The 13,046-nt window shown below is 37.1% G+C and overlaps 1 protein-coding gene across 1 annotated transcript in view; it reads left to right on the forward strand.

Annotated features, from left to right (window-relative positions):
- The window catches only part of LOC121385339 (HCS2 neuropeptides-like), a 48,854-nt gene extending 36,029 nt beyond the window's left edge, over nt 1-12,825 (forward strand). Inside the window, exons 2-3 of the mRNA XM_041515982.1 lie at nt 5,325-5,777; nt 12,266-12,825. Coding sequence (XP_041371916.1) covers nt 5,342-5,777; nt 12,266-12,333 — 504 coding nt within the window. The 5' untranslated portion in view covers nt 5,325-5,341 and the 3' untranslated portion in view covers nt 12,334-12,825. The remainder of the gene's footprint in view (nt 1-5,324; nt 5,778-12,265) is intronic.
- Nucleotides 12,826-13,046: the final 221 nt, after the last annotated feature.

A 13,046-nucleotide genomic window follows, 5' to 3' on the forward strand; every position in this document is an offset into this window, starting at 1 on the left:
TGTTTTTCGCTATTAAACCACATTTTTCACAAATAAAATTGCACTTTACTTACATTTTATTATTTAGAATACACATTTCCATTCACCTGAAGTACTTTTTGGTAATCCTGATGTTTGTAAAACCACGAAATGCATTTTTTGCATTTTTTCACAAGACGTGTTGTCGAGAAAAAACCGTTAAGCAAGCGAGGTCCAATCTATTTTTAGAGGGGATATTTCCATTTCAATGTCACAGACGTTGGTATATCACGTGACCGTTATCATTTTGGTTCGGTTTGTTTTCTCGTGCACGGTTCGCGCAATCAACATCCGATTTGTTGTTGTTCATTTGTGAGATTTTTCTTCACAGTTCGTGAACATTTTCAGTAACAATAAAGTTCAGACAAGTAAGTGTCTCAATACAAAACGTTACAAACCCTTAAAACCATCTTACGATATCTGGAGAGGGGATACAACCAGGACAGAACAGTTGGAACATGTCCAGGAGAGGTGAAAAGAACGCACCCCAAGTCTGTGAAATTTGTCGTGACGTAGGCATTGTTGTGCTTCGAGTGACATCTACCGGTGACATCAGAATACAAACTTTCAAAATTATTTCAAGCAATTGGGACATGGGGATTCCCATGGTATTTATCGATATAAAACCTGCTTTTTCACTCCATTTGATAAAAACGTGATCTAAGTGTGTTACAGGTTTATAGATTAACCAAATTATAATTTATTTTCGCTGGATGGAACTAGGGTGTGCGGCTTTAAGCTACTAGAAACATTAGGAATACCAGAAAGACATGATGTACAAACATTAATATTCTAAGAAAGAAAATGTAATTAATATCCAGTTTTATTCATTAAAATCCTTGTTAGCAGGGGACATGTTTAAATGTCTGTAAATTTCAGGAATGTCCCTTTAAGAGTCATGATTGTCATTTCTTAATGCAATATAATGATGAAGAAAACACTTTAAAATATATATCTCGTTGTGGTATGACGTGTTCATTCAAATTAGATGAAATGTATGAAATTTTATTGCCATCCAAAATATAACTTCCATCCGACACCGAAACTAAACTGCCTATAGAAGACAATTCTTATAATTACAAACAGTACAATAAGTGTACCTTAAAACACTCAAAAATAATTTCTTTCGTTCTTACCGTCAGCCATGTTCTGTAAATAAGCGTAGGAATACATGTTTACATACTATTGGATGTTTTGGGGTGTTTTTTTTAACAGAATAAAAACAACAAAAATATATATTGTAATTTTTTTTTTTTTATAACATGAATATCTCATTCAGTTTCCCTTTTTTTTATCGAGAAAACAGGTCACTTCCTTGTTCTATTTTTAAAACGATCACCGAACTGGGTCATTGGGCTTCTCGCCCATCCAGCTAAAAATAGTTCCAATCGATCTTGGTCTTCCGTGATGATAATAAAAAAAAAAAAAATCCAGCGATATATACTTTTAATCACAGCGATACATTTCCACTAATTTCCCAACTGGACAATTTAAACCACAAGTTTATTCTAAAAACAGTTAAAAAGCCTTTGTGTAACCAAAGAAGCATCACTAAAGACTAGTTTGACACGAAAGTGTTTTTATAATGATAGACGGTAAGCTACTAACTGCATCTGCTTTGACATACTTCGACAGAAACTGAATGGGAACCTATTACTGTTTCTTGCTCAGGTCATTAAAGGAACTGTCCCGAGTTTGCTTCTTTGTCCGATATTATATATATATATAATTACAAACTTTCCGAATTTATACGATTTACTGTATTCTGATTGGCTGACGTCACTAAAAAACCAAGCGTTATCCTTCCATAAACCTCATAAAAATACGTCATCACGGAAGACCAAGATCGAAATAACCGCACAACACCAACAGTCACTACACGTAAACAAAAGTTAATATCAAGGTCACTTTGCGATAGAAATGAAATTGTTTCATTTTTTAAAAAGAAGTTATAATAAAGATATATACACTGTTTTTGTTGATTCAATACTTATTTTTATTTTTAGCGGACAATTTCCAATAGTATGTATACATGTATTCCTACGCTTACTTACAGAACATGGTTGACGGTAAGAACGAAAGAAATTATTTTTGAGTGTTTTAAGGTACACTTCTTGTACTGTTTGGTAATTATAAGAATTGTTTCTCATTTTTTAGGAATTGATCGATGTATAAAAGTCACAAATGTAGTATAAAATCGCTTCGCTACGCTACGCGATTTTATACCATTTGTGACTTTTATACATCGATCAATTCCTAAAAAATGAGAAACAATTCTTATATATATATATATATATATATATATATATATATAGATATATATATATATATATATATATTATAGATATATGCATGTAGTAGAGTTGGTATAGAGTGCTCTTACTGGCAGTAGCTAGTGGGAATTTCCATATTAGCTCAGTTGGTAGAGCTCTGGACTCTCGTACTGAGAGTCTGTGGTTCCAATTCTCTCAGTGTAGGTTATATTATATATATTATATATATATATATATATATATATATATACACATGTATATCTGACCTAGTACAAATAGTAGTACACCAGAAACACATTTAATATACAACCACTTATATTTTATTTAGAAAACTATTTAATAGACAGACACATATTCGTATTTAAGTCTCACCATGTGTACACAGGTTTAAAAACATTAAAATACAAACATACAAGAATAAAAGTACACAAACAACTCCATACGGAATTACGAGAGACTGACATTAAAATAATACCTTAAAGGGACATTCCTGAGTTTGCTGCATTGTAAGATGTTTCAGACTAATAAAATATTTCTTTTATATGTAGGAGAGTAAATAGCACGGTCTTTAAAGGCATATTGTCAAAGCACTGACCTATTAAATAGCCTAACACAGTATTACCTAAACATATATAAATTTGATTTGTCCCTAAATATACTTTATTCAACCATCTACGTAGACACCATACTCCACTTATTAATGATATTTTGTAAAAATAATTGAATTATGGCAACGGTCTATAATTCAAAAACTAATAGTGTCAACAGGGTTGACATGGATTTCACTCCATCGTGGTTCAGTTAAGGTGATGTGATAGCTTGATTTGGTTTCCAAATATTAATGTAATTTTTATTTATTATCCATTTTTAGAGAAATAAGGTTCTTAAATCTGTGACAGTATGCCTTTAGTGTTTTAATGAACTTAAATAGCCATATATGAGCTGAGGAAGTTTGAAACAAACCTTCCCTTCCTTAGTTTTTTTTCCAATAACAATCGCTTGAAAAACTACATTTACCTCTGAGCACCACTGCGTGAGGGTGTTTATTTTAATATGACAAACGCATTTTAAACATTAATTTCTATTCATTTTCTGTGTCATGACAGTGGCATATTGTAAACGTATTACGGTACTACCAATCAAGTCTTCGCATTAGCATCTTGTCAGTGACAGCAATACAACGATGGAACGGAGAGATAAAACTCCGATCTCGTAACAGAGACCTGTATCAGGAAAAGCGATAAATTCAAACGCGCGGAACGGTGATCATGTGTTTTGTGTTGTTTAAATTGGTTTTGCGCTCAACAATCCATTACACGGTGATTTGAAAAGCCGTTAAGTCCTCGCGACAATATGTTGGGTTTAAAGACGGCCAATCAAAGGATATTGAGTTAATTTTGTGATGAACTACGCCGGAAATGGGTTCAGAGAAAAATCATCTTCTCGAATGTGCCTGGTTTATATGGGGGAAAAATTAAAGAAAAAGGAAACAGAAAAATAGATGGAGGGAGAGGGAAATATCCTCCCCACCCCCCCACCCCAAAGAAAACAAAACCGCACAAAAACCCAAACAACAAAAAAATACTCACACACCCAAAATAACAAGACCCCCCCCAAACCCCCCCCCCCCCCCCCAAAAAAAAAAACCCACACAACAACAACACAACAGCAAACCAACAAACAACCCCAAAAACACCTACCCACCCACCCCACAGAAAAAAGAAAGAAAGAAAGAAATGTTTTATTTAACGACGCACTCAACACATTTTAGTTACGGTTATATGGCGTCAGACATATGGTTAAGGAACCAAACAGATTTTGAGAGGAAACCCGCTGTCGCCACTACATGGGCTACTCTTTCCGATTAGCAGCAAGGGATCTTTTATTTGCACTTCCCACAGGCAGGATAGCACAAACCCTGGCCTTTGTTGAACCAGTTATGGATCACTGGTCGGTGCAAGTGGTTTACACCTACCCATTGAGCCTTGCGGAGCACTCACTCAGGATTTGGAGTCGGTATCTGGATTAAAAATCCCATGCCTCGACTGGGATCCGAACCCAGCACCTACCAGTCTGTAGCCTAACCACGACGCCACTGAGGCCGGTACCACAGGAAAAAAGAGAAAAAAACACGAGAGAGAGAGAGAGAGAGAGAGAGAGAGAGAGAGAGAGAGAGAGAGAGAGAGAGAGAGAGAGAGAGAGAGAGAGAGAGAGAGAGAGAGAGAGAGAGAGAGAGAGCGCTTTTGTATCTACTTTCCCTTTGAAACCTGTAGCAGTAAGAGCGATACATTCAAATGCACGTTAGGTATATACGTTATATATACGTTAGGTATAATATTAATATCCATTGACATGATTGTTTTGGCCATTTCCAATATTTGCAAGGAAGTAACTATTTTTCATGTTTAACAGTCATATTGGTAGCCATCTTCGATTTAGATAATGGTGCAATGCTTTCATTAGCAAATGGCACTTAAAACTGAATTCCTTGACCCCTAAAACCTCAAAAGTTTTATTCTAGATGATGTAGTATTCGAGATATTGTAATGTATATGTTTTGGTAGCCATCTTGGACGCCATCTTGTATATTTTAAAATGCTCAAGGGTGCAAAGACCAATTGTGGGTACCGAACTGCAAGGTTCAGCTAAAAATGAAGATTTGGCAGACTAGTACAAATTATGATAATAAATACAGGAAAATAAAGGAGTTGCCAGTTTTTATCAGATGTATGTCCCGAGTGACATAATTTTCATTTGTCACGAGCTTTAGTGAGTAAACATTTCGTTGACGGAGAGCCCCCCTCCAGCCCCCTGCTCCGCCATGCCTGTATAATGGCAGTAAACTAAGGTCAGATGTTTTAAGAAATTCCTACTAACTAGTCTGACACGTTACAATGGTAGAAAAAACCCACACCCCAACCCTTGATCAGTCGTCAAAGCTTTAGTAGTCTGCCACTAAAAAAACCCTCAACCCCACTAAGGCCACTAAAAAAACTCAACCCCACTAAGGCCTCTTTTCACATGCAATTTCAGGACTCCGCCAAAGAAAGATGAACGAAGGTGTTGTTCTAATTCTGTTTGTGCTAGTCGGGTCCAGTGTGGCAATATTCTTCACCTCCAGCAAACAGAACGACTATCCTAGGATCGGCAGGAGGAGTTTCTACACCAGCAGTAAAGAGAACACGTACCCGAGGATTGGACGCAGGTCCTTAGAAAACACATACTCTAAACAGACTCTGCCCGAGAAGAGAGCAATGTACACGACTAGCAACGAAAACAGCTACCCCCGCATAGGCAGGGGCGTGTTCACGGCCAGCGGGGACGGGAACAGTTTTCCTCACATAGGCCGCCGCAAGAGCTCGAGTGACGAAGGCTCTGACGACGAAAAGAGTACGTCACGAAACTTCTTTGATGACGTCACTAACAGAGATACTTCGCGGACACCGTTTCATACGCAGACGATTTCAATGAACTGGGACTTCAATGGTAAGAAGACAGTTATATAGTTATTGTTTAGATTTCAATGAACAGGGACTTCAATGGTAAGAAGACAGTTATATAGTTATTGTTTAGAATTCAATGAAGTGGGACTTCAATGGTAAGGAGATAGTTATATAAAGGTTGTTTAGATTTCAATGAACTGGGACTTCAATGGTAAGAAAACAGTTATATAAAGGTTGTCTAGATTTCAATGAACTGGGACTTCAAAGGTAAGAAGACAGTTATATAAAGGTTGTTTAGATTTCAGTGAACTGGGACTTCAAAGGTAAGAAGACAGTTATATAAAGGTTGTTTAGATTTCAGTGAACTGGGACTTCAATGGTAAGAAGACAGTTATATAAAGGTTGTTTAGATTTCAGTGAACTGGGACTTCAATGGTAAGAAGACAGTTATATAAAGGTTGTTTAGATTTCAATCAACTGAGACTTCAATGGTAAGAAGACAGTTATATAGTGATTGTTTAGATTTCAATGAACTGGGACTTCAGTGGTAAGAATACAGTTATATAAAGGTTGTTTAGATTTCAATGGTAAGAAGACAGTTATACAGTGATTGTTTAGATTTCAATCAACTTGGACTTCAATGGTAAGAAGACAGTTATATAAAGGTTGTTTAGATTTCAATGAACTGGGATTTCAATGGTAAGAAGACAGTTATATAGTGATTGTTTAGATTCCAATGAACTGGGACTTCAATGGTAAGAAGACAGTTATATAATGGTTGTTTAGATTTTAATGAACTGGGACTTCAGTAGTAAGAAGACAGTTATATAAAGGTTGTTTAGATTTCAGTGAACTAGGACTTCAATGGTAACAAGACAGTTATATAGTGATTGTTTAGATTTCAATGAAGTGGGACTTCAGTGGTAAGAAGACAGTTATATAAAGGTTGTTTAGATTTCAATGAACAGGGACTTCAATGGTAAGAAGACAGTTATATAGTTATTGTTTAGATTTCAATGAAGTGGGACTTCAGTAGTAAGAAGACAGTTATATAAAGGTTGTTTAGATTTCAATGAACAGGGACTTCACTGGTAAGAAGACAGTTATATAGTGATTGTTTAGATTTCAATGAAGTGGGACTTCAGTAGTAAGAAGACAGTTATATAAAGGTTGTTTAGATTTCAATGAACAGGGACTTCAATGGTAACAAGACAGTTATATAGTTATTGTTTAGAATTCAATGAAGTGGGACTTCAATGGTAAGAAGACAGTTATATAAAGGTTGTTTAGATTTCAATGAACTGGGACTTCAATGGTAAGAAAACAGTTATATAATGATTGTCTAGATTTCAATGAACTGGGACTTCAATGGTAAGAAGACAGTTATATAAAGGTTGTTTAGATTTCAGTGAACTGGGACTTCAAAGGTAAGAAGACAGTTATATAAAGGTTGTTTAGATTTCAGTGAACTGGGACTTCAATGGTAAGAAGACAGTTATATAAAGGTTGTTTAGATTTCAGTGAACTGGGACTTCAATGGTAAGAAGACAGTTATATAAAGGTTGTTTAGATTTCAATCAACTGAGACTTCAATGGTAAGAAAACAGTTATATAGTGATTGTTTAGATTTCAATGAACTGGGACTTCAGTGGTAAGAATACAGTTATATAAAGGTTGTTTAGATTTTAATGAACTGGGATTTCAATGGTAAGAAGACAGTTATACAGTGGTTGTTTAGATTTCAATGAACTTGGACTTCAATGGTAAGAAGACAGTTATATAAAGGTTGTTTAGATTTCAATGAACTGGGATTTCAATGGTAAGAAGACAGTTATATAGTGATTGTTTAGATTCCAATGAACTGGGACTTCAATGGTAAGAAGACAGTTATATAATGGTTGTTTAGAATTTAATGTACTGGGACTTCAGTAGTAAGAAGACAGTTATATAAAGGTTGTTAGATTTCAGTGAACTAGGACTTCAATGGTAACAAGACAGTTATATAGTGATTGTTTTGATTTCAATGAAGTGGGACTTCAGTGGTAAGAAGACAGTTATATAAAGGTTGTTTAGATTTCAATGAACAGGGATTTCAATGGTAAGAAGACAGTTATATAATGGTTGTTTAGATTTCAATGAACTGAGACTTCAATGGTAAGAAGACAGTTATATAGTGATTGTGTAGATTTCAATGAACTGGGACTTCAATGGTAAGAAGACAGTTATATAATGGTTGTTTAGATTTCAATGAACTGGGACTTCAATAGTAAGAAGACAGTTATATAAAGATTATTTAGATTTCAGTGAACTGGGACTTCAATGGTAAGACGACAGTTATATAATGGTTGTTTAGAGGTTGTAAAGCTACATTTCCAGATGTAGGCCAACATTTGGTTCCTGTCCGTTTTCCGCAAATCCGTGAATTATCGAAATACTGTGTCTGCCATGTCTGTGTTTCCGTACTATCCGAGAACCATGCTTGATCCGTGTACCTCAAATTGCAATCGCTTTTCGAGCTATTTTTTCACGACTACACGGATCACGGAAGCGCGAAATCCCACAAGTAATGACATTATACGGAAGAAAGCTTCATCATGATCATCATCAATATAGGCAAGAAGTCTAAACTGACCATGTCCTTTGGAAATTAATTTCTGTCATGATGTCATCACAGATGGGTATGCGCACACGGATTGATATACGTACGGATGGGTGTACGCACACGGATGGGTATACGCCAGGGGCGTAACTAGACTTTTGAAATGTGTACTCAAGAAAATAGCGAAACCACTCAAAATCGTGCCATTAAGTCACTAGTAATTCCAAGCTGTAAAACTTATTTTCTTACAAACGCTTGTATTGGTCAAATTCGTATGACGTCATTACGACTGTCATATCTTCATGAAATCCAAGCTTTGAATGACGTTGGGGATTCCCCTAAAGTGGAGCGTTAAAGCCGCACATCCTAGTTCCATCCAGCGAAAATAAATTATAATTTGGTTAATCTACAAACCTGTAACACACTTAGATCATGTTTTTATCAAATGGAGTGAAAAAACAGGTTTTATATCGATATATACCATGGGAATCCCCATGTCCCAATTGCTTGAAATAATTTTGAAAGTTAGTATTCTGATGTCACCGGTAGATGTCGCTCGAAGCACAACAATGCCTACGTCACGACAAATTTCACAGACTTGGGGTGCGTTTCTTTCACTTCTCCTGGACATGTTCCAACTGTTCTGTCCTGGTTGTATCCCCTCTCCAGATATCGTAAGACTTAGCAAACTTATTGGTTTTAAGCGTTTGTAACGTTTTGTATTGAGACACTTACTTGTCTGAACTTTATTGTTACTGAAAATGTTCACGAACTGTGAAGAAAAATCTCACAAATGAACAACAACAAATTATGAAATACGAAAAATGCATTTTGTGGTATTACAAAAACCAGGATTACCAAAAAACACTTCAGGTGAATGGAAATGTATATTCTAAATAATAAACGGTAAGTAAAGTGCAATTTTATTTGTGAAAAAAAATGGGTTTAATAGCGAAAAACAACGCAGTAATGGTTAACAACTAGCCGTAACTAGGGTGTGTACTTTTAAACCCATTTTTTTCACAAATAAAATTGCACTTTACTTATCGTTTTTCGTATTTCATAAAATCGCACGCACGTCTGAGAAAAAAAACCCGTTGAGCAGACAAGGTCTAATCTATTTTTAGAGGGGATATTTCTATTTCAATGTCACAGACGTTGGTATATCACGTGACCGTTATCATTTTGGTTCGGTTTGTTTTCTCGTGCACGGTTCGCGCAATCAACATCCGATTTGTTGTTGTTCATTTGTGAGATTTTTCTTCACAGTTCGTGAACATTTTCAGTAACAATAAAGTTCAGACAAGTAAGTGTTTCAATACAAAACGTTACAAACGCTTAAAACCAATAATTTTGCTAAGTCTTACGATATCTGGAGAGGGGATACAACCAGGACAGAACAGTTGGAACATGTCCAGGAGAGGTGAAAGAAACGCACCCCGAGTCTGTGAAATTTGTCGTGACGTAGGCATTGTTGTGCTTCGAGCGACATCTACCGGTGACATCAGAATACTAACTTTCAAAATTATTTCAAGCAATTGGGACATGGGGATTCCCATGGTATTTATCGATATAAAACCTGCTTTTTCAATCCATTTGATAAAAACGTGATCTAAGTGTGTTACAGGTTTGTAGATTAACCAAATTATAATTTATTTTCGCTGGATGGAACCTAGGGTGTGCGGCTTTAATAGCGAAAAACAACGCCGTAATGGTTAACAACTAGCCGTAACTAGGGTGTGTCCCTTTAATACGTAACGTTGATAATTTAGTGCGATTTGTTGAAAAAAAAGTGTACTCAAATAGCTAAATTGCGTATAAGCAGAAACATTTTGTACTCAAAAGAGTACATTGCGTATACGTAGTTACGCCCCTGTACGCACACGGATTGGTAATACGCACGGATTGGTATACGCACACGGATATGGAAACATCAATACGGACACGGATTTGCGGCTTCGCACAATACATAATCAGAAAACGTACATATGGAAAGGTAGCTCGAGTATTCTGCCGTTCGAGAGTCGGACGGACATATGGACGGTATGATCGCTCTCTGCCGTCAGAGATCACTCTACAGCGAAAACGCGGAATGGCTGACTACCACACGGTAGACAAAGAGTCCCGCTCTAATACAAAAAAGGAGTAAAGTTTGTTTTATTTAACGACGCCACTAGAGCCCAGTAATTTTTTGTTATGATCGGCTATTGGACGTCAAACATATGGTCAATCTGACACTGTTTTTAGAGGATACCCACTGTCGCCACATAAGCTACTCTTTTACGACAGGCAGCAAGGGATCTTTTATTTGCTCTTCCCACAGGCAGGATAGCACAAACCATGGCCTTTGTTGAACCAGTTGTGGATCACTGGTAGGTGCAAGTGGTTTACACCTACCCATTGAGCCTTGCGGAGCACTCACTCAAGGTTTGGAGTAGGTATCTGGATTAAAAATCCCATGCCTCAACTGGGATCCGAACCCAGTACCTACCAGCCTGTAGACCGATGGCCTAACCTCGACGCCACCGAGGCCGGTACTCTTAATACAAATGATCTCTGACGGCAGAGAGCGATCATAACCGTACAGAAGTCCGTCTAGCTCGCAGACGGCAGAGTACTCGGGCTAATGAAAACGCAGCCTAAAGGTCATTCGACACGTAATACAGGCCTGTAGGAACCAATGGGGGAGAGGGATGGGGCCCTGTGTCCCCCACTTTAGGACGGAATTTTTTTGTTTGTCTTTATATAAATCAGGTTAAAACATTTTGCTTATGACCACCTCACTTGAAACTGTGCCCCTCCATTAGAGATTGTGCCCCCCTCCAGATACCGTTCCTGCAGGGATGATTTTCAGCTGTTTAACACAAACTCTCTCTCTCTCTCTCTCTCTCTCTCTCTCTCTCTCTCTCTCTCTCTCTCTCTCTCTCTGAATTTACGAAGCCTGTTTTTCTTAAACGCAGGTGTTTAAGTATTTTAAATATACGTCGTTACACGAGTTTAATGCTAGTCACAGAATACTAACTGCCAAGACAACGCTGGCCAATTTTCTTCCCTACGACAGTCCAGTTGCTTGTCTGGGCGTTCTTACAACTTAATTTTTGTCGTGTACGACTTTTTCGACTGACTAATTGTTAATCTGAGTCCATCCATTTAAAGGGGAAATGACAATGCAACTGTTGAGTTAGCCAACTTGGTTGTTGACAGTTGATCGTCTGAGCCTAGCATAATATATAAACATGCTTTGTAAATACGGCCATATGTTTTCGGGTGAGAATAATTCCAGAAGCCAATTTTTTTTTTCAAAATGCAGACAATTTCAGTCATATGCTAGGATTAGACTACCAAATGCCAACTTTCTACTGTCAGTTCTACGACTGTCCAATTGCTAGTTAACGTTTGTTTTGGTTAACGACATCACTACAGCACATTGATTTATTAATCATTGGCTATTGGATGTCAAACATTTGGTAATTTTGACATTACGTCTAAGAGAGCAAATCTTCTATCATTAGTAGCAAGGGATCGTTTATATGATCCACCCCACAGACAGGATAGCACATACCACGGCCTTTGTTATACCAGCTGTGCACTAGCTGGAACACCCCTGCGCGTGTAACATTCTCTTTGAGAATGGCCAATACAGGACAAATCTCCTGGTTTTCTTCGAGATACAATTGAAATGTTTATTTGATGTTGATCATCACTTTATTTGTTTGCATTACCATAGTTTGACACCCAATAGCCGATGTATTTTTCGTGCTGGGGTGTTGTTAAACATTCATTCATTCTAGCTGGAACGAAAAAATAGCTCAAAGGGACCACCGACGGGGATCGATCTCAGACCGAACGCAAATCAAGTAAGCGCTTTGCCACTGGGCTAGTCTAATAGCTCTTACAATTCGATTAAATCTCTGCTTTATTTCGTTTTCTAGGTGATGGGGTCATTTCCCGAAAAGAATTTCTCCAAGGTTTTCTTCACGGACGGAAAAGGCGGAAGTAGACGAAACAGCCACGTGGCTATTTGCCATCGTTTACCAAGCGGAGGTTGTGAATAAAATGAGTAACACTATCGTACACTGACAGCTAAACCATAATTCAAACTACAAAATTGGGTTTGCGAGATTTTTATTTTTAAATTTGTGAAAATATTTTCATTGAGAAGATTGTAAAAATATTTTTATTTAAAAAAAATAAAAAATATTTTCTTGGAGGCTAATGCACCTATGCGTCCCTTAACTCAATTGATTATATAACTAATCATACGTTATTGGCCAATCAAATCGCTTGTCGCTGTTAAGGACGCAAAGTGAAAACGTGCTTTAAAAACGAAGTTAAAAAACTTAACAACTTGTTGATCGTGTATTCTTTTTCAAAACTTTTATTAGTTTATTTTTATTCTTCAGAGAGGATTTGTATCTATTCGTAATCACTTTAAGATTTCAATAGTATCCACACCCGTATTGCATTTAAAATAAAATGGTTAAATACTAAACTTGTGTTTTTGTTATGATGATCCGGCCACTTTGTAAGTAGACCTATTTTGACCCCCCCCCCCCCCCCCCCCCAACTCCCACTCCAATCTGTTCTTCAGTATTGCTATATCAAAGGTCGGTTAGCAGTATAATGGACACCCTCCACCCCCACCCACCGCCGGACACACATTGAAACGCACACAATGACATACCCACACACACACATTGAAACGCACACAAT

Source organism: Gigantopelta aegis, chromosome 11, assembly GCF_016097555.1.
Source record: "Gigantopelta aegis isolate Gae_Host chromosome 11, Gae_host_genome, whole genome shotgun sequence".
NCBI lineage: Eukaryota > Metazoa > Mollusca > Gastropoda > Neomphalida > Peltospiridae > Gigantopelta > Gigantopelta aegis.